Genomic DNA, 17,314 nt, shown 5'->3' on the forward strand with positions numbered 1-17,314 from the left:
ACCATGTGTGGGTGGTGCCCACTGCTCCATGTCCACCCTTCAGAGCATGTTGTCAGCTGGGCTATACCATGTGTGGGTGGTGCCCACTGCTCCGTGTCCACCCTTCAGAGCACGTTGTCAGCTGGGCTATACCGTGTGTGGGTGGTGCCCACTGCTCCATGTCCACCCTTCAGAGCACATGTCAGCTGGGCTATACTGTGTGTGGGTGGTGCCCACTGCTCCGTGTCCATCCTTCAGAGCACGTGTCAGCTTGGCTATACCGTGTGTGGGTGGTGACCACTACTCCATGTCCACCCTTCAGAGCACGTTGTCAGCTGGGCTATACCATGTGTGGGTGGTGCCCACTGCTCCCTGTCCACCCTTCAGAGAACGTGTCAGCTGGGCTATACCGTGTGTGGGTGGTGCCCACTACACCGTATCCATCCTTCAGAGCACGTGTCAGCTGGGCTATACCGTGTGTGGGTGATGCCCACAGAGGACACAGTTTTGTATCCATCCCTTTGTGGCATGTTGGTGGGGTCCTCACCTCCACCTGTCACTTGGGTTCTCTCGTCGATGCGCTGAGAATTTGGCCCAGCATTATAGTGGGATGCACTCTAGCTAGTGGGACTGTTCTCTTCCCCTCTCAGAGATGGTCTTGAGGTGGAGGGCTGATGTGGTTAGGATGAGCCTGGCGCCCCCTGGGGACTGACAGCCTAGGGTTGGTGCTCTTGTCTCAAAATACCAGAGAGATTGATTGTTTCACTCCACACCCATCTGTTCTGCTCTGTGCCATGTTTCTCGGTGCTGCTGAATCTATGACTGTGTCTAACACAGATCAGGTGTTGGCACTGGCTGTTCTGGAGACACTGGGGGTTGTGCCCCTCACATTCCTTCTGCACCTCTTGTCTTATCCTCTCTGTTTATTCTAATGGGCTTGGGGACAGAGTTTTTGGACCGGAATGCCTTCCTTTAAGGTACCATGCCCTCAGCATTGCAGTTAATCTGCTTAAATGTTCACTTGAGCATGTACACTGCACTGGTCTTAGTTTATAGTTCCAGCCTACACTAGCTCATGTACACTTTCCCAAACCTGTTCCTGTGCCACAAACACTTTGCTGCACATCAACATTGAATATTGTTCTGGAATATTCCTGGTTCTGTCTGTTGAAATGTTAGCAGCTTCAGGTTCCCTGTGCACTTACCCTTGGAGTGACCTTGTCATCTTTTACACGTCACAGTACTTACTTTTAGTATTTTTTTTTTGGCACTTAAATTCGGTATATTGTCTGTGCCTTTTCCAAAACTGCGTTGCAGTCCCTTTGAAGGCACGGATAACTTTTTTTTTTTTTTGGATCTTATTAGAGTATCGTATCCATAAAGAAAAGTGCAATGCATTTATAATTGCACACCTGGATTAATTTTCACAAACTGAATACGCTAGCATCCTGACGATGAGACAGAATGTCCCCAGCTGTCCAGAAGTCTCCTGGTGACCTCCTGTCACCCCTCCTCCCCAAGGTGACCCATCCTATTTCTAAGCGCAGGAGAATTGGGGCGGCTTTCCACTCTGTAAACAGTGCCTGTGTCTCCTTGCAGCGAGTGGCTGACCGTGGGCACTGATGAAATGAGCACTCATTTCTGTTGGGTCTACACATAGGAATGGAACTGGTGGGTCACAGGGTAGGCACAGAAATACAGGCAGAAACCTGAACTTGTGACTAAGATATATATTCAGAGAAGTTACCCAAGCACCCAGGTCACTGAACTTTTGAGCAGTTACATGATGTATCAAACGGACATGTCATAGACCATCCAAAGCATCTGCTAGTGTTACCAAAACACTTCCATTGGACATTTCTATTTCTATTTCATTTTTGAAAATATTCTCCGTGGAAGTATTTGCCAGGTTTGTTTTACTTTAGCTATGCTGCTTTGATCCAGAATACACTATTTGTATTTTATCATTTTACTTCTTAGGTCATTATTAAATGTGGAATGTTGTTTTTCATTTACTCCCCTTTTATTCCTTCTAAAGTTGCCCTGGAAGTCCTGGTGTGGTGCTGTAGGATAAGCACTGGACTGCTAACTGCAGTGTCAACGGTTCACACCCACCAGCAACCATATACAGGGTCGATGTGAGTCAGAACCAACTTGATGGCATTTAACAATAACAACAACAACAAAGCTAACCTGATTTTCTACTTGGTAGTGCAAAATGTCCCTAGTTTTCTCATTGTATGTGGTATATAAACGTTATGAACAGGACTGCTATTAAAAATTGAGTTCTAAAATAGCTTTCCTTTTTATTAACAGTTGGATATTCTAAAAATCGAGCAATAAAACAGAGCTCAGGGGCTTTCCTCTGCTTTTTGGATTCAGTAAGTAGAATTCTTTCTTTTGTTTATAATGTATGCAGATTTGAATAATTAGATGACCTTGCATTGCATTGTGGCTATTGAAAAGCATTATCCTAATATAACGAGACTCATAAGTTTAAGGTTGAAACTACAAGAAAAAGACAAATAAGCCAATTAAAAACTGGGCACAGGACATGAACAGACATTTGGGCAGCCAGCAAACATATGAAGAAATGTTCACAATCATTAGTTATTAGAGAGATGCAAATCAAAACAACAATGAGATGTCATCTCACACCAGCAATAATAGTGAGGTTCAAAAAAGCAGAGGACAAGAAATGCTGGTGAGGATGTGGAGAGACTGAGACTCTCTACATTGCTGGTGGGAATGTAAAATGGTTCAACCGCTCTGGAAAATGGAATGGCATTTCCTCAGAAAGTTGGAAATAGAAATACCGTACGATCCAGCAATTCCTCTACTTGGTATATATCCACAAAAAATACGAGCCAGAACACAGGTAGATATTTGCACACCAATGTGTAATGCAGCACTATTCACAATAGCAAAAAGATGAAGACTACCCAAATGCCCATCAGTGGAAGAATGGATAAACAAACTTTGGTCCATACACACAAAGGAATATTATCCCACCTTGAAGAATAATAATGAAGCTGCAAACTACTGCATAACATGGATGAACCTTGAGGCCATTATACTGAGTGAAATTAGTCACAAAAGGACAACTATTGCATAAGACCATTATTGTAAAAGTTTAAGAAAAAATACTCATACTAAAAGGAAAGAAAAAAAAATTATTTGTTGGTTACCGAGGGTGGCAGGGAGGGGACAGTAGAGTACAGGTTAGGGGATAGGCACATCATAGTTTGGGTGTTGGGAAGGTCAACACACAAGAAGGGGGAGGGGGTGTGGAAGAACAAGGTAAATAAGGAAACACTGAGGCAGGTTTGTATGGGCTAAATGGGATGGAGGTAAATAGTGATGTATGCTCAACCTTGGAACAACAGGGCTCTGTGATATAGGGATCAAGGCATAGTCTGAATGGGTAAGAGGGGAAATAATGTTAAGATGCTTGACTGTCTTATGAATATTTCTCTCCTTTGCCTAATACTGTAGAATAGACACAGGAGTGGGATAGAAAGGACTATCAGGAAAGGTGAATATCGAAACCTTGTAAGCCCGTCTTCAGCCTATAACTCGCTGTTCTGAAGTGCCATTGAGTTGGTTCCGACCCATAGCAACCCTGTATAGGGTTTCCAAGGAACAGCTGATGAGTTTGAACCGCCAACCTTGCAGTTTAAATGGTTTTGCAGTCTGGTGCATTAACCCACAGCACCATACCAGGACTCCCTATAACTCATTAGAATACCTAAAAGGAGTTCTGGAACTTGCTCTTGCAGAGCCTTTATAGTGTATAGGACCTTAGGTGGAATCCTAAGCCCCATCCAGAACCTTCTGAGGTGGGACATTCCTACTTAAAAGGACATGCAGACCAGCCAGGAGTGGCTGGAAGGACAGAAGATACTTCCTGAAAGAAAGAGCAGCATGAAACAACAACAACAAAGCCACAGCAGTCTGTTTGGCCGATTACAGGAAAAAGCAAGCTGTTCACTGGGTAGCTCTAGCAAGATAAGCAACCAAGCCCCTTCCGGACAAACCCTCCCTCCATGACTGAAACTCAAAGGGAACACACAAGCAGGCATGTAAGCTTGCTCCTGACCTCATTGGTCTACATGTGAGTGGAAGTGGAGGAGAGTCAGTAATGAAGACATGGTCTGAGTTTGCCCACAATCCTTAGACTCCTGTCGACCCTGACATGAGAGAGAGAAGAGGAAGGGCTGGTTGGTCTGAAGGTCGGGGAGGCTTGGGAACTCCTGAGCCTATGGACTTTGACTTAGCCACGGAGGGCTAGAGCTGAGAGTGAAGTGTCCTCCAGATATGAAGAGGGGGAGATGCACAAGAACACCCAAATTTGCAGATAGTATTCATTTGACCTAGCTTCAATGGCTTGATGACCAGAGCTCGACTGTTGTTGTTGTTAGGTACCATCGAGTCAGTACCGACTCGTAGCAACCCTATGCACAACAGAAAGAAACACTGCCTGATCCTGGGCCAACCTCACAATTGTTGCTACTCTTGAACCCATTGATGCTGCCATTTTGCCAATCCATCTCTCTGGGGGTCTTCTACTTTTTCTCTGACCCTCCACCTAACCAAACATATCCTTCTCCAGGTCCCTCCTGACAATATGGCCGAAGTATGAGAGATGAAGTTTGGCCATTTTGGCCTCCAAGGAGCACTCTGGCTATACTTCTTCCAACACAGATCTGTTGGCACTTTCAATATTCTCCTCCAACACCATAACTCAAAAGCATCAATTCTTCTACGGTCTCCCTTATTCACTGTCCAGCTTTCACATGCATATGAAGTTATTGAAAATACCATGGCTTGGGTCAGGTCACCTTAGTCCTTAAGCTGACATCTTTGCTCTTCAACACTTCAAAGAGGTCTTGTGCAGCAGATTTGCCTAATGCAATACGTTCTTTGATTTCTTGTGACTGCTGCTTCCATGAGTGTTGATAGTTGATCCAAGAAGAATGACGTGCTGGACAACTTCAATCTTTTCTCCATTGATAAAAGGTCCAGTGGTGAGGATTTTTGTTTTCTTTATATTGAGATGCAATCCATACTGAGAGCTCGACTAGAGGAACATAACGAAATTTGATAAAGGTAGCAAGTGTAAATAGCTACAATTTGATGAACTTGACCTATATAGTAGCCCAAAATACCAGCCAAGAGAGGAGTTTTCATAGCAAGGATCAAGCCTATCCCCTCGGTATACCTGGTTGATAGGAATGGACAACTTAGACATTGTATCTAAAATGGGGGTGAGTTAGGGCTGTAAAGGCATGAAGTGACTGGCTTATAAGTTTTCAAGAGGGAGTTTAGTTTCACAGTGATCCCCACTGAATAGTTTTCATCTTGTCTAGATGAGTCTGCTAAAAGGAGAGGGGGATGGGATTCTTTTAATTCAAAAGTGAATAATTGTTATTGTGATTATTTGCGATTGTGACAACTGTAAAGATAGAAATTTTGTAACATAAAAGAGGAAGTAGTTAATCTTACATTCCAGGACCAGAGGATCGTAGGACCATCAAGGGAGAAGAACACGAGCAGAATGTGGGACTCTATCCAGAGAAGCAGCGACACCCGAAATGGAGGCAGAGATGAGGACTTGGAAATATAGAGCATCTGAGGACTCTAGACTCATGGGAAGAGAAAGGCTGTGTGCTGGTGGCCAGGAAGCAGGCTTGTAGAATGTGCCCTTTGGTTGTTTGAATTATTATATATTCCTGAGTGTTTTTGTGTACATCAAAACAAAACAAAAAACATAGGGAATACAAGCAAATACTGTTAAATAATGATGAATGGAGGGGATTGTAATCATTGCAATGAAACAAAATGTGATAGGATGAGTGCAAACCTGATGTTCTCCCATGTAAGCTATCACTCAATTCATAATAAAAGCTGAAAAATTACAACAAGGGAAAGAAAGTAGACACAGACAAAAGAAAAATACAGCTAGCTCTCAACATTAAAATGATGACTGAGAGGTGTACTGACAAAGGTGTTCAGAACGGACATGTCAGGATTTTAAAATCCAGACTTACATTTAATAGGGATCTGTGCAAAGAAAAAAGTTTAAGGTTGACAAGTTGCTGTTTAAATACTGTAGCACTTAGCCATGGAATTATTGGTGTTCTTCTTAAGTGGATGATAAATAAGATTACATAGAATGTAAAACTGCACAACAGAGAACCATATAAACACAAATGAGGAGAAACTGGGAAGATATTCGCAAATATGATATGGGCAGACCTCGGAGGCATTGCAGGTTTGGGTCCAGACAACAGTAATAAAGCGAATATCACAATATAGCAAGTCACATGGCTTTTATGGCTTCTCAGGGAACTAAAAAGTTATGTTTACATTATACTGTAGTCAGCTAGGTATGCAATAACATTCTGAAAAAGTTTGAACTATTGTGAGAATTACCACCATGTGGCACAGAGACATGAAGTAAACACCTGCTTCTAGAAAAATGGTGCTGATAGACTTGTTTGATACAGGGCTTCCACAAACCTTCTGTTTTTAAAATACGCATTATCGGAGAAATGCAATAAAGCAAGGGATGCCTGTCTTTAAAATAGCCTTAAATAGAAAGAATGCATAGAAGTTCGTAACAGAGGAAGGAAGGTGGTAGGTTAGGATTAGGGCAAGGACAGGAAAGGAGAGCTCCCAAATGTAGTCTTACAAATGAATTTAAGAAATAAAGAGGAAAAAATCAAATTGTTTGCAGTTTGTTTCTTTTAATGTGAGTTTTCAGCATTTGGGGAAGTTTAAATTGGTTCAGCATTGACAGCATAATTTTGCATTATGTATCAAGAATTCTAATATTCCTGACTCTTCAATTCTACTTTCAGATCTCTGAAATTCTGAGAAATAAGCTCTATGCTTCCATGGGGTTTATTACAAAAGAAACTACACAAGTGAATCTGCAGTTATTGTTGTTGTTATGTGCCGTGGAGTCGGTTCCAACTGATAGTGACCCTGTACAGGGTTTCCGAGGCTGTAAATCTTTATGGGAGCAGAAAGCCTCATCTTTCTCCCGCAGAACCACTGGTAGAGATGACTAAGTAAATTGTGATCAATTCATATGAGGGAATTACGTTTATAAGGATTTTTTAGCACAACTAATGATTATAATAGGTGAAAAGGAACACATTATTTATTGTTTACACTCAACTGTGTTATTGTTGTTAAGTGTCGTTGAGTGGATTCCAATTCTTGCAACCCTACATAAGGGTTTCTAGGAGCAACTGGTGGGTTTGAACTGCAGACCTTGAGGTTCGTAGTCCGGTGCTGACCCTGCAGTACCACTATATGTCTTCTTAAGACAAGCGTTTGGGACGCCTGGGACCTTTGGGGTCACCTCTTCCCACCCATGTTCATTACTGGGGTGCTTGTACCTATGAGCCTTCTCTGAACCCCTGGTGAATGTGAGCAGTTAGCCTCTTCAGAGTGAGGTCTCTAACTGGGCTGGATTCATTCACAAGTGCCATCTCTCTTTGATTTTTACCAGAGACCTCCCCGTAGAGTCCTCGTACTTATAGAAGATGATGTACATGCACGTGTGAATGTTAAACAATGAATCCTAAACAGCTCTGTTCCTGAAGACAAATCCCGGTGGGTGCCGCTGCATCTTCACTGAGCACCAGGCTTCCTGTCCTCACCTGTATCTGCTCATTTCTTATTAGACAGAGACCCTCAGATTCTCCAGTTTTCTGCCATGTCTCCAGTAGTCCATCAAACACTGCCTAAGCAAAGACTGTTTCTTTCTACCAAAGACAGGTTTAAAATTGTTCTTTGTTATTCCATAGGATTGTTCTTTATGAAATATGATGAATCATGTATAACAACAATGGTATTTTAATTTGTGAATTGTAGAAGACAACCTACCCACGCCTGGTTATTTTAAGATCTTTGCAATGTGCTGGTTCTGGCCTGGACATAGGAGGAGGCAGAAGCGTCTTTTTCACTGAAAGGAAGGAAGGGTTTTCAGGCAGGGAAGGCGTGAAGAAGATGTAGGGTCCGAGTGGAAATGTTGGGTTGGCATACAGAAAATAGGGAGCTCACAGTGGCAAGTCTGTGTCAACAGCCCTCAGTGGAGAACTTGCAGAAAAAAGGAAGATGGTGGAGGAGGAAGTTCTTGCAAAGATCTTTCTTTGACATTTCAGGTAGAAAAGACAGGGATAGTTTAGACACCTGAACAGTTCTGCCTGGGTAGCTGTGAGATGGATTGAATTGTGTCCCTCCAGAAGATGTGCTGAAAAGCCCACTTGAGAATGGGTTGCCTTTGTTATAGCAATGAGGCAGAAGTAGTGTACGGTGTGTCTTGAGCTATAAAAGAATTTAAATTTGTAAACTAGGAAGCAAAAATGTTGTTGTTGTTAAGTGCCATCGAGTCGGTTCCAACCCATAGCGACCCTGAACAGAGTTTCCGAGGCTGTGAATCTTTACGGGAGCAGAAAGCCTCATCTTTCTCCCGCAGAGCAGCTGGTAGTTTCGAACTGCTGACCTTGTGATTCGCAGCCCGATTTGTAACCACTATGCTACCAGAGCTCCTTGGAAGCAAGAATCGGGGGAGAGAAGCCATAGCACATGAAGATTGCCCAGGAATGGAAGCACAGCGACAAGGAGCTTCCGGCAGAGCCAGCAGAGGGAACGCCTTTCCCCAGAGGTGCTGTCCTCATTTCAGACGTCTGGTGTGGTGCTACACGGTAAGCACTGGTCTTCTAATCTCAAGGTGGCTGGTTCATACCCACTAGCCACTCCTCGGAAACCCTATACAGGGTCACTGGGAATCAGAACTGACTCGATGACAATTAACAAAAACAACAAACCTCCTAAACTGTGAGAAAATAAATTTCTATTTGTTAAAGCCCCCGTTTCTACTATAGCAGCACCAGATAACTAAAACAAGGTGGTTAAGAAGACCGAGGTTGGTGCTGATAGTGGAAAACAAAGTGCTGGGCCAGACATTGCTGGTGGCTTTGGTGGCGTGTGGCGAGAGCTGGTGGTGCAGAGGGATCATTGAGGAAACCCGAGCTCTTCTCAGGGGTTCACTGCAGTAAAATCAGTAAGATAATACCAGGCTTGGGGTTAAGCTTCGTGCAGCAGAAGATGTTTGCACTGGGATTTGTGTGACCTCTTTGCCATAGTAACCGTGGTTTTGGGGGCTGAGAGGTTGGTGTGGAGAGGGGGTGCATTTTCTGCTTGCTAATGATCGATGGGATGTCTGGAAGGGGCCTAGAAGGGAGGGAGGCATGGATTGGTGGAGAACTTCTGCTTTATGTCGAGTTTGGTGGGTTCCTTTATTTAACAAATTAGCAATTCCTAACTCTCAGGTTCACGCATATTGCGCTGGGTTTTTAGTCTTTATGATAAGTTTGGGTTTGGTATCTGCATTTAAAAAATATTACAGTAGTGGCAGCAGGGAGTTTAAGACTTGTGCATTTTAGGACAGGCTAATGCATGTCTTACTGCTTCTGAAGAAGTGTTTGTATGGATCCACTAGCTAATTTTTCTGTGTCTAGAGAGAACAAAAATATGAAGTGGGTTTAACCTTCTTTAAGGGGTTTAATTTCATAATGAAGAATTTATTGACTGTAGAATCTCTTCCACATCGAAGCACATGCGTGTCGCTTTGTTGTTGTACCATGCCAAGGTGTAGAAGGGATAGTCAAAGCTGTGTCCAGGAGGCCGAGGGATGGCCAGGTGGTCTCTCACAGTGTTGAGCAATCTGGATGGAGAAACCATACCTGAGCTGGGGGGGCCAAGGCCCAGTGTCTACATGGTCCCCTTCACTGTGGAGCCTCACACACTGGGCTTACAAGGCTTAGGAAGGGTTACAAGGTTGGACTTGGTAGACCTTGCTGAAGTTTTAAGGGGAGAAATCGTGTAGGGAAAAGATAGTCTTGGTTCTTTTGTGGATTTTGCGCATTTGCCCAGCTAATGGTAAGAATGCTATCTTGAAACTGGTTTTAAATACAGTCTTTGTAGGGGATTGTTAAAATGAGTTAAACAAATGTTTCCTGACCTGGAGGGATTTATAATCTAGGACATTTTTAATGAAATGTCAACTCTTAGAAATAAAAGCATCTCCGTTCTTTCCCAATAACCTTCCCCTCAGAGCCTGTCAGGTGTCTCACATGTCCTACTGGTGATGGGCTGGTGGTCCCACAGCTATGTGCTGATTCTGAAGGGCATCGTTGTAAAAAACCCACTGAGTTCCAGAATATGCAGTGGACCCCTGGTCCAGTGAGCTCTCTCATTGTCGTCTTGCTAGTTCAGGTTTGTCACAGTAAAGGCATTGGTTAGGACATGTGTACTTCGATGTTTCAATACTGCCCATATATTCTGTTGGTGGCTGTTTGATTACTGTCAGGACCCTTACATATATGAACATGTTGCTTCTTCCTCACATGTTGGCCTTCCTCACAGATTGGGTGGTCTTCATTGCATTCCCCCACTCATAGCTAAAGACTGTTTTAGTATTGTCTTGGTCTGTGTTGTTTTCACAGAGTTTGGCAGAATAAAATGAAACAAAACAGGAAGTCTTGACTTGTAAAGAAAAGACCGTTAAGTGCCAGCGTCTCAGTGGGACTTAGGTTCTCGGCTTCTTGGAAGGGTATAAATGCCAAGTTTATGAGGGTGTGGTGGTTGTCGATTCCAGCTCATGGCACAGTATCATGGTAGGCGCTTCACAGAGTTCTCGGGGCCACCCTGCTCCCCTGTCAGCCTGGGAATTAGTGATTTGGCCTTCCACCCTGGGACCTCAGACCCCAGAGGACTTAAGAATAGAGATGTATGAAAAGGCACTGTTTGGTGTTTGCATCGAAAGGGCAGACCAAGGGCCGAGAAAAGGGTGAGGGCTCTGCCTTCACTGTCACCGTGGCCAGTCTTCCAGGAGGTAGCGGTCACTCTGGGATTTCACTGTGAGGGTGAAGCACACACCTCCTGGTGGTCCTGACCACTGAAACCCAATTCCTCTGGGCTTGTTTTTACTACCCTCCTTCTGGCCCTTGGCGCAAAGTTCATTTGTGTTCCTTCCTTGATTTCTTCTGTTTATTCTCTTGTTACTTTTATAACTTCCTAAGCTGGATGCTTAGCTCCTGACTTTCTAGGCTTTTGTATTTTCTAAGCTCCAAAGTCTAGTTTCCCTCTCAGGACTGTTCTAGGGAGCTTCATAAGTTTTGAATGTAGTCTCTAAGGTGTTTTTCAGTTGTATGTTTTACTTTCCATTATGATTTATTCTGCTTTCTAAATTTGGATCTCAGGAACACAGAGTTAACTTAATCACAATATTTGGTTCATGACACATTCTCCTTATTTGTAGCTGGATGAGCCGTAGTTCATTAGTTTCTGTACTTATGACTGTGTCTGCGTATCTATTTTAGTAATGTTAGGAACACTCATGGAGTCAGCACCCAGAACAAAAGCTAGTTCAGGCCTCCAACAGTCGAACCATAATCTCAGATCCTGTGGTCATTATCTCTCTCTCTCTCTTTTTTAAAAAACCCTTTTTTTTATGAATTGAGTGAAAATTTACAGAGCAGATCATAAGTTTTACATTCAGCAAATCATATACTTTTACTTTTCGTCATTACAATGAATGCAGTCCCCTACATATACCAACACTTGACAATATTTACCTCTATTTACTTCAATTCTGGCATTCCTCCTTGTCTCCTGTGACCTTCTTTTTTTTTTTTTTTGAGTGATAGTTTACATGGGAGAACATCGGTTTTGCACTCGTCCTATCGCATTTTGTTTCATTGTAATGATTACAGTCCTCTCTATGCATCATCATTTTACAATATTTGCTTCTATTCCCTCTAGCTGTGGTTTTTTGTTGTTTTGTTTTTTGTTTTGTTTTTGATGTACACAAAAACACTCAGGAATATATAATCATTTAAACAACCAAAAGGCACATTCTGCAAGCTTCCCTCCTGGCCACCAGTACACAGCCCTTCTCTTTCCATGAGTCTAGAGTCCTCAGCTGCTCTATCTCTCCATGCCATCAGCTCTACTTCCATCTCTGGGTCCCACATTCTGCTCATGCACTTCTCCCTTGATGGTCTTAGGGTCCTCTGTTCCTGGACTGTGATGAAATACTTCCCCCTTTTGGTACAAAACTTCTGCTTTTACAGTTGGGACAATCACAATTAGCCATGATAACAATTACTCACTATGGAATAAAAACAAATCCTTTCCCCGTCTTCTTTTATCAGACCCATCTAGACAAGATGAAAACTATTTAGTCAGGAGTCTACCTTCCCCTGTATACTCTGAAACTAAACTCCCTCTTGAAAACTTGTAAGCCAGTCACTTCATGCCTTTGTAGTGTCTACTCCCTACACACCCACCCCCCTTTTTAGGTTGCCAATGTCTTAAGTTGCCTGTCCCTATCAACTCTGTATACCGAGGGGATAGGCTTGATCCTTGATGTGACAATTCCTTCCTTCTCAGTTGGTATTTTGAGCGACTACATCCATAAGTATAGGTCAAGTTCATCAAACTGTTGCTATTTATACTTGTTTCCTTTATCAAGTTTCTTAATGCTTCTCTAGTTGAGCTCTGGTCATCAAGCCATTGAAGCTTGATGGGTACTATCTGCAAGTTTGGGCGTTCTTGTTCATCTCCCCCTTCTTCATATCAGGAGGACACTTCACTCTCTGCTCTAGCCCTCCATGGCTAGATCAAAGTCCATGGGCTCAGGAGTTCCCAAGCTTCCCCAAACTTCAAACCAACCAGCCCTTCCTCTTCTCTCTCTCATCTCAAGGTCGATACTCTATGGAATGGGGTCAGTCTCAGCCAATGTCTTCATTACTGACTTTGCTCCACTTCCACTCACATGTAGACCAGCGTGATTACTAGCAAGCTTACGTGCCTGCTTGTGTGTTCCCTTTGAGTTGCAATTTTGAAGGAGGGGTTCTCCTGAAGGGATTTGATTGCTTGCCTTGATGGCTGCCCGGCGAACAGCTTGCTTGTTCTTGTAATAGCCAAACAGACTGCCATTTTTTATTTATTTTTAAATTTATTTCCTGCTGGCCTTTCATTCAGGACGCATCTTCTGTTCCTCTAACTGCTCTTGGCTGGTCTGCATGTCTTTTCAAGTGGGAATGTCCCACCTCAGAAGGTTCTGGATGGAGCTCAGGATTCCACCTAAGGTCCTATACACTACAAAGGCTCTGCAAGAAGCCTATTTCATTAGGCAAGTTCTAGAACCCCTTTTAGGTATTCCAGTCAGTTAAAGACTAAAGACGGGCTTACAAGCTTTCTGTAATCATGTTTCCTGATATTTCTGTCGCACTCCAGTGTCTATTTTACAGTAGTAGGTAAGGGAAACCAATATCTCTAAGACAGTCAAGCATCTTAACATTATTTCCCCTCTTACCCATTCAGATTATGCCTTGATCTCTATATCACAGAGCCCTGTTATTCCAAGGTTGAGTATGCATCACATTTACCTCTGTCCTATTTAGTCTATTCAAACCTTCATAAATAAGTGTTCCCCTCTTCCTTGTTCTTCAAGTGAATAGTTGGCTTTCATATTTAATAGCATCTTTTGATAAGCAAAAGTTTTAAATTTTGATAAAGCATAATTTGTTTTGTTTTTATTTCTTTGACACTGAATTTCTTTCCGCTAAGAAATCTCTCCTCCAGTAGTCTGTCTGTCTGTCTGTCTGTCATATTGTGGTGGCTTGTGCGTTGATGTGACACTGGAAGTTATGGAAACAAAGAGGAAGGATCAATAGTTGGAAAATAAGGCCTTGGCGATAGAAATGATGCTGGAGATCACATGATAGAATTTTACAAGACCAACAACTTATGCATTACAAATACCTTTTTCATCATAAAAGGTGACTATACACAAGGACTTCATAGGAATCAAATTGACTATAAGAGCTTATGGAGAAGCTCAATATTACCAACCAAAACACGGCCAGGGGACCGACTGTGGAACAGAGAGAGCATCTATTGCTCGTATGTAAGTTTAGTCTGAAGCTGAAGAAAATGAAAACAACTCCACAACAGCCAAAAGATGGCTTTGATTCTGTTTTGTTTGTGAGGTGCTCTTGGATCGGTTTCAACTCATAGCAACCCTATGCACAACAGGACAAAACAATGGGTGGTCCTGAGCCCTCTTCACAGTTGTTAGTTTGAGCCCATTGCTGCTGCCAGTGTGTCAGTCTGTCTTGTTGGTGTCTTCTTTTTTGCTGACCTTCCAGTTTATCATGCATGATGTCTTTCTTCAGAGACAGGTCCCACCTGGTAACATGACCTTGGATATGTAAACATGCGTCTTATATTGTACAGGAGCCTCCCTTAGCTTTGTCATTTGTGATGCTCCTTGTGGGCCACATCCTGTCTGACTCAGTGTTGTCAGCCTTTCAGGTTCTGCTGGAGATACGCTCTAGTCTGGATTATCCCCAGTTACAGCGTCTTCTCAGGGTCAGGGTAAAATGGGTGTTCATCCTTTTTAACATAGGTGTTTGTAGGTTTTGGCCCGTTTTCATTTTCTTTATTTTGTCTCTTGAAATCCTAACTTGGAGAGAAGTTGCAAGGATAGTACAAAGAACTGTTTGTTTTCCTTAACCCATCGAGAGTGAGTTGCCCACAGCGTGTCCCCCCCTCCTTGCATGCTTACCTTCTCTCCAGAGAGGAACCCCCTCCTGCAGAGCCTCCACATGCCTCTCACCACAGATATGACTTTGATCTCCTGCTTAGACCCCATTCACATTCACCAGTTGTCCCAGGAATGTTCTGGATAACCTGAGGGCCACCTCCGTGGTCTCCTCAGTGTGGAGCAGCTCCACAGTCTTCTGAGAACCCTTCACAATCTGGGTGTTGATGTTTCCTCATGATCAAGTTCAGGTGGTATCTCTCTAGTAGGAATATTATAAAAAGATGTCGCATTCCCCTACTGGCCTCCTTTGAGAAGCTTGCTGTTTGATTTTGCACCATTCCTGGTGATATTCTCATTGACAGGTCTACTGAGATGGTATCTGCCAGGTGGGGAGACAATTGGAAGCAGGTTCCCTGTCTCAGACTTCCTGTATATTTATGTATGTATTTTCTGTCTTATTTAAGGATTGTAATTATATACTATGATTGTGTATTTTGGTGTTCAAATTGTCCCTGACTTGGCTGGCCTGTGCCCTTGGATGTGATCCTCTGGGCACGTATCTCTCTCTGGCATAACAGTATGCCCTTGCTTACCTTGAGTTTGTCTTTCTGCAGACCTGGTCTTAGCCATTTCTTAGGAGCTCTGGCTCCTGTAAGCAGAGACTGAACTGTACAAACCAGATCCAGATACTTGCTGGATGTGCTCGTTTTTGGGGATGGAACCAGGAAATAATTTGATCACACTCTCCAGAGCCTTGAGGGGTTGGCACAGGGGCCATGTCCAGCACGGCAGGTCAGTTGGTGATGGTTGTCCCCCTAATATTCTGCCTCCCTTGTTGTCTGTAGCCTGTCACCTCTCTGCAGGCAGGGCCCAGCCGTCTTTTCACAGTATTGCTGAAGTTCTTGAACAGTGGTCAGCAGGTAGTTGGCATTCAATAAATATTTATAAAATTGACAGGATTTGGGCATTATGGGTTTAATGTGAAGCAGTTGACTTAGGTTGGATTAGATATTTGGGGGCCCTTATCTGAACACTAACCATCCTATTGGACATTATGTTTGTGAAAAATGATATTTTGAGTGTCTTACTCGACTATTGTACAAGCAAATGTTGACCACCTGATTGTGTGTGATGCAGCTCTTCAGAGAAGTGTGTGCTTGCTGACTCTATTTGTCCTCCTCAGATCTCGCACTGGCCTCCTGATGATGAAATCAGCCTCAGTATCAGTCCTGGCATTTTTTCTATCAGGGGAGCCCTGGTGGTGCAGTGGGTAAGTGCTAGGCTACTAACGGAAAGATTGGAGGTTCAAGGCCAGCAGCTGCTGCTGCACAAGAGAAAAGTGTGGCTTAGTAAAGATTCCAGCCTTGGGAACCACATGGGACAGTTGCACTCCGTCTTGTTGGGTCACCACGAGCCAGAATCAACCCAGTGTCAGTGGTTCCAGTCTTAGTGTTGGAGAGAAGGTGAAGCAGAGAGTCCATGTGTGCCCATCACGTATCATCAGATCAGCAGGAAGTTGGCTCCCCATCTTATTGCTGGGGAACTGAAGTCCTCAAGGACACTGCCTCTAAGCAACTGTGAAACCAGCATGGAATTGTGTTAGTAATGGGGTTAGTCCCAGAACTGTAACCTCCCTGAGATACCGAAGGTCTAAGGTAGAAGCTGCTAAAAGTGCTATAGATCATTGAGGACTGGGATTTTGTGAGAATCAATTCAGGGCAGTCAGGCTGTCTTAGGGTGGGTTCTCTAGAGAAGCAAAACCAGTGAAACTTATATAAACAGAGAGAGAGACACGTTAATATCGAGCAAATGGCTCACACAGGTGTAGAAGTGGAAGAGTTCCAAGTCTGGGTCAGATGAATCAAGGTAGACAGGTCAGACAGCAGGCATGCAGATCCAGGTGTGGCAGGCAGGTCCAGCAGGTCCAGCAGGCGGACAGGCGATAGAGCAGATCACTGGTTCACATCCAAAGAAGCGGAGGTTAGAGCATGAACCAGATGAACCAGACCCAGCAGAAAGCAAGCAAGCTTTGCCCTAAGTGTCTAATGTATTGGAAGCAGCTTACACCCTTGAGTAAACATCCTTTCAGTTGCTTGGCTGCGCATAGCAGATCTCATTATAGAGTTACTTACATCATACTAGGTCTCATTATGGGATAACTATATTTCATCTGCCAAACCACTGAGAATCCTGGCTCAATCAAAGTTGGTACAAAACCTTAACTGTCATAGTCTACCTCTTGTCAGCTTACCACCTGTACATATCTGCTTAAACCGTGTACACAATCTCTAAATAAAGACAGTTACAAAGTCATAAGGAGCCCTGGTGGTGCAGTGGATTATGCATTGGGCTGCTAACTGCAAGATCAGCAGTTCAAATCCACCAGCTGCTCTGTGGGAGAAAAATGAGGCTTTCTGCTCCCATATAGATTTACAGCTTCAAAAACCCTGTACAGGGTCACTGTGAGCCAGAATGGACTAGACAGCACACAATCACAACCACCACGAGAAGGTTATACTTGTGCCTAACCTGATATAGCTAATGCATACAACTGAAATGCACTGACCCCATTTACAGCTTACATTTCATAAATTAACTAAGTGAAAATACTTGATGCACACATACCAATACATACATTTGTTATTGTTGTTGTTAAGTGCCGTCAAGTCGGTTCCGACCCATAGCGACCCTGTACAGGGTTTC

General features: G+C 43.4%; 1 protein-coding gene across 1 annotated transcript in view; it reads left to right on the forward strand.

Annotated features, from left to right (window-relative positions):
• B3GNTL1 (UDP-GlcNAc:betaGal beta-1,3-N-acetylglucosaminyltransferase-like 1) overlaps positions 1–17,314 on the forward strand; it is a 186,602-nt gene that overhangs the window by 54,371 nt on the left and 114,917 nt on the right. Inside the window, 1 exon segment of the mRNA XM_006869612.1 lies at positions 2,296–2,360. Within this exon segment, the coding sequence (XP_006869674.1) occupies positions 2,296–2,360 (65 nt within the window).

Source organism: Chrysochloris asiatica, unplaced genomic scaffold, assembly GCF_000296735.1.
Source record: "Chrysochloris asiatica unplaced genomic scaffold, ChrAsi1.0 scaffold00132, whole genome shotgun sequence".
In the NCBI taxonomy this organism is placed as follows: domain Eukaryota; kingdom Metazoa; phylum Chordata; class Mammalia; order Afrosoricida; family Chrysochloridae; genus Chrysochloris; species Chrysochloris asiatica.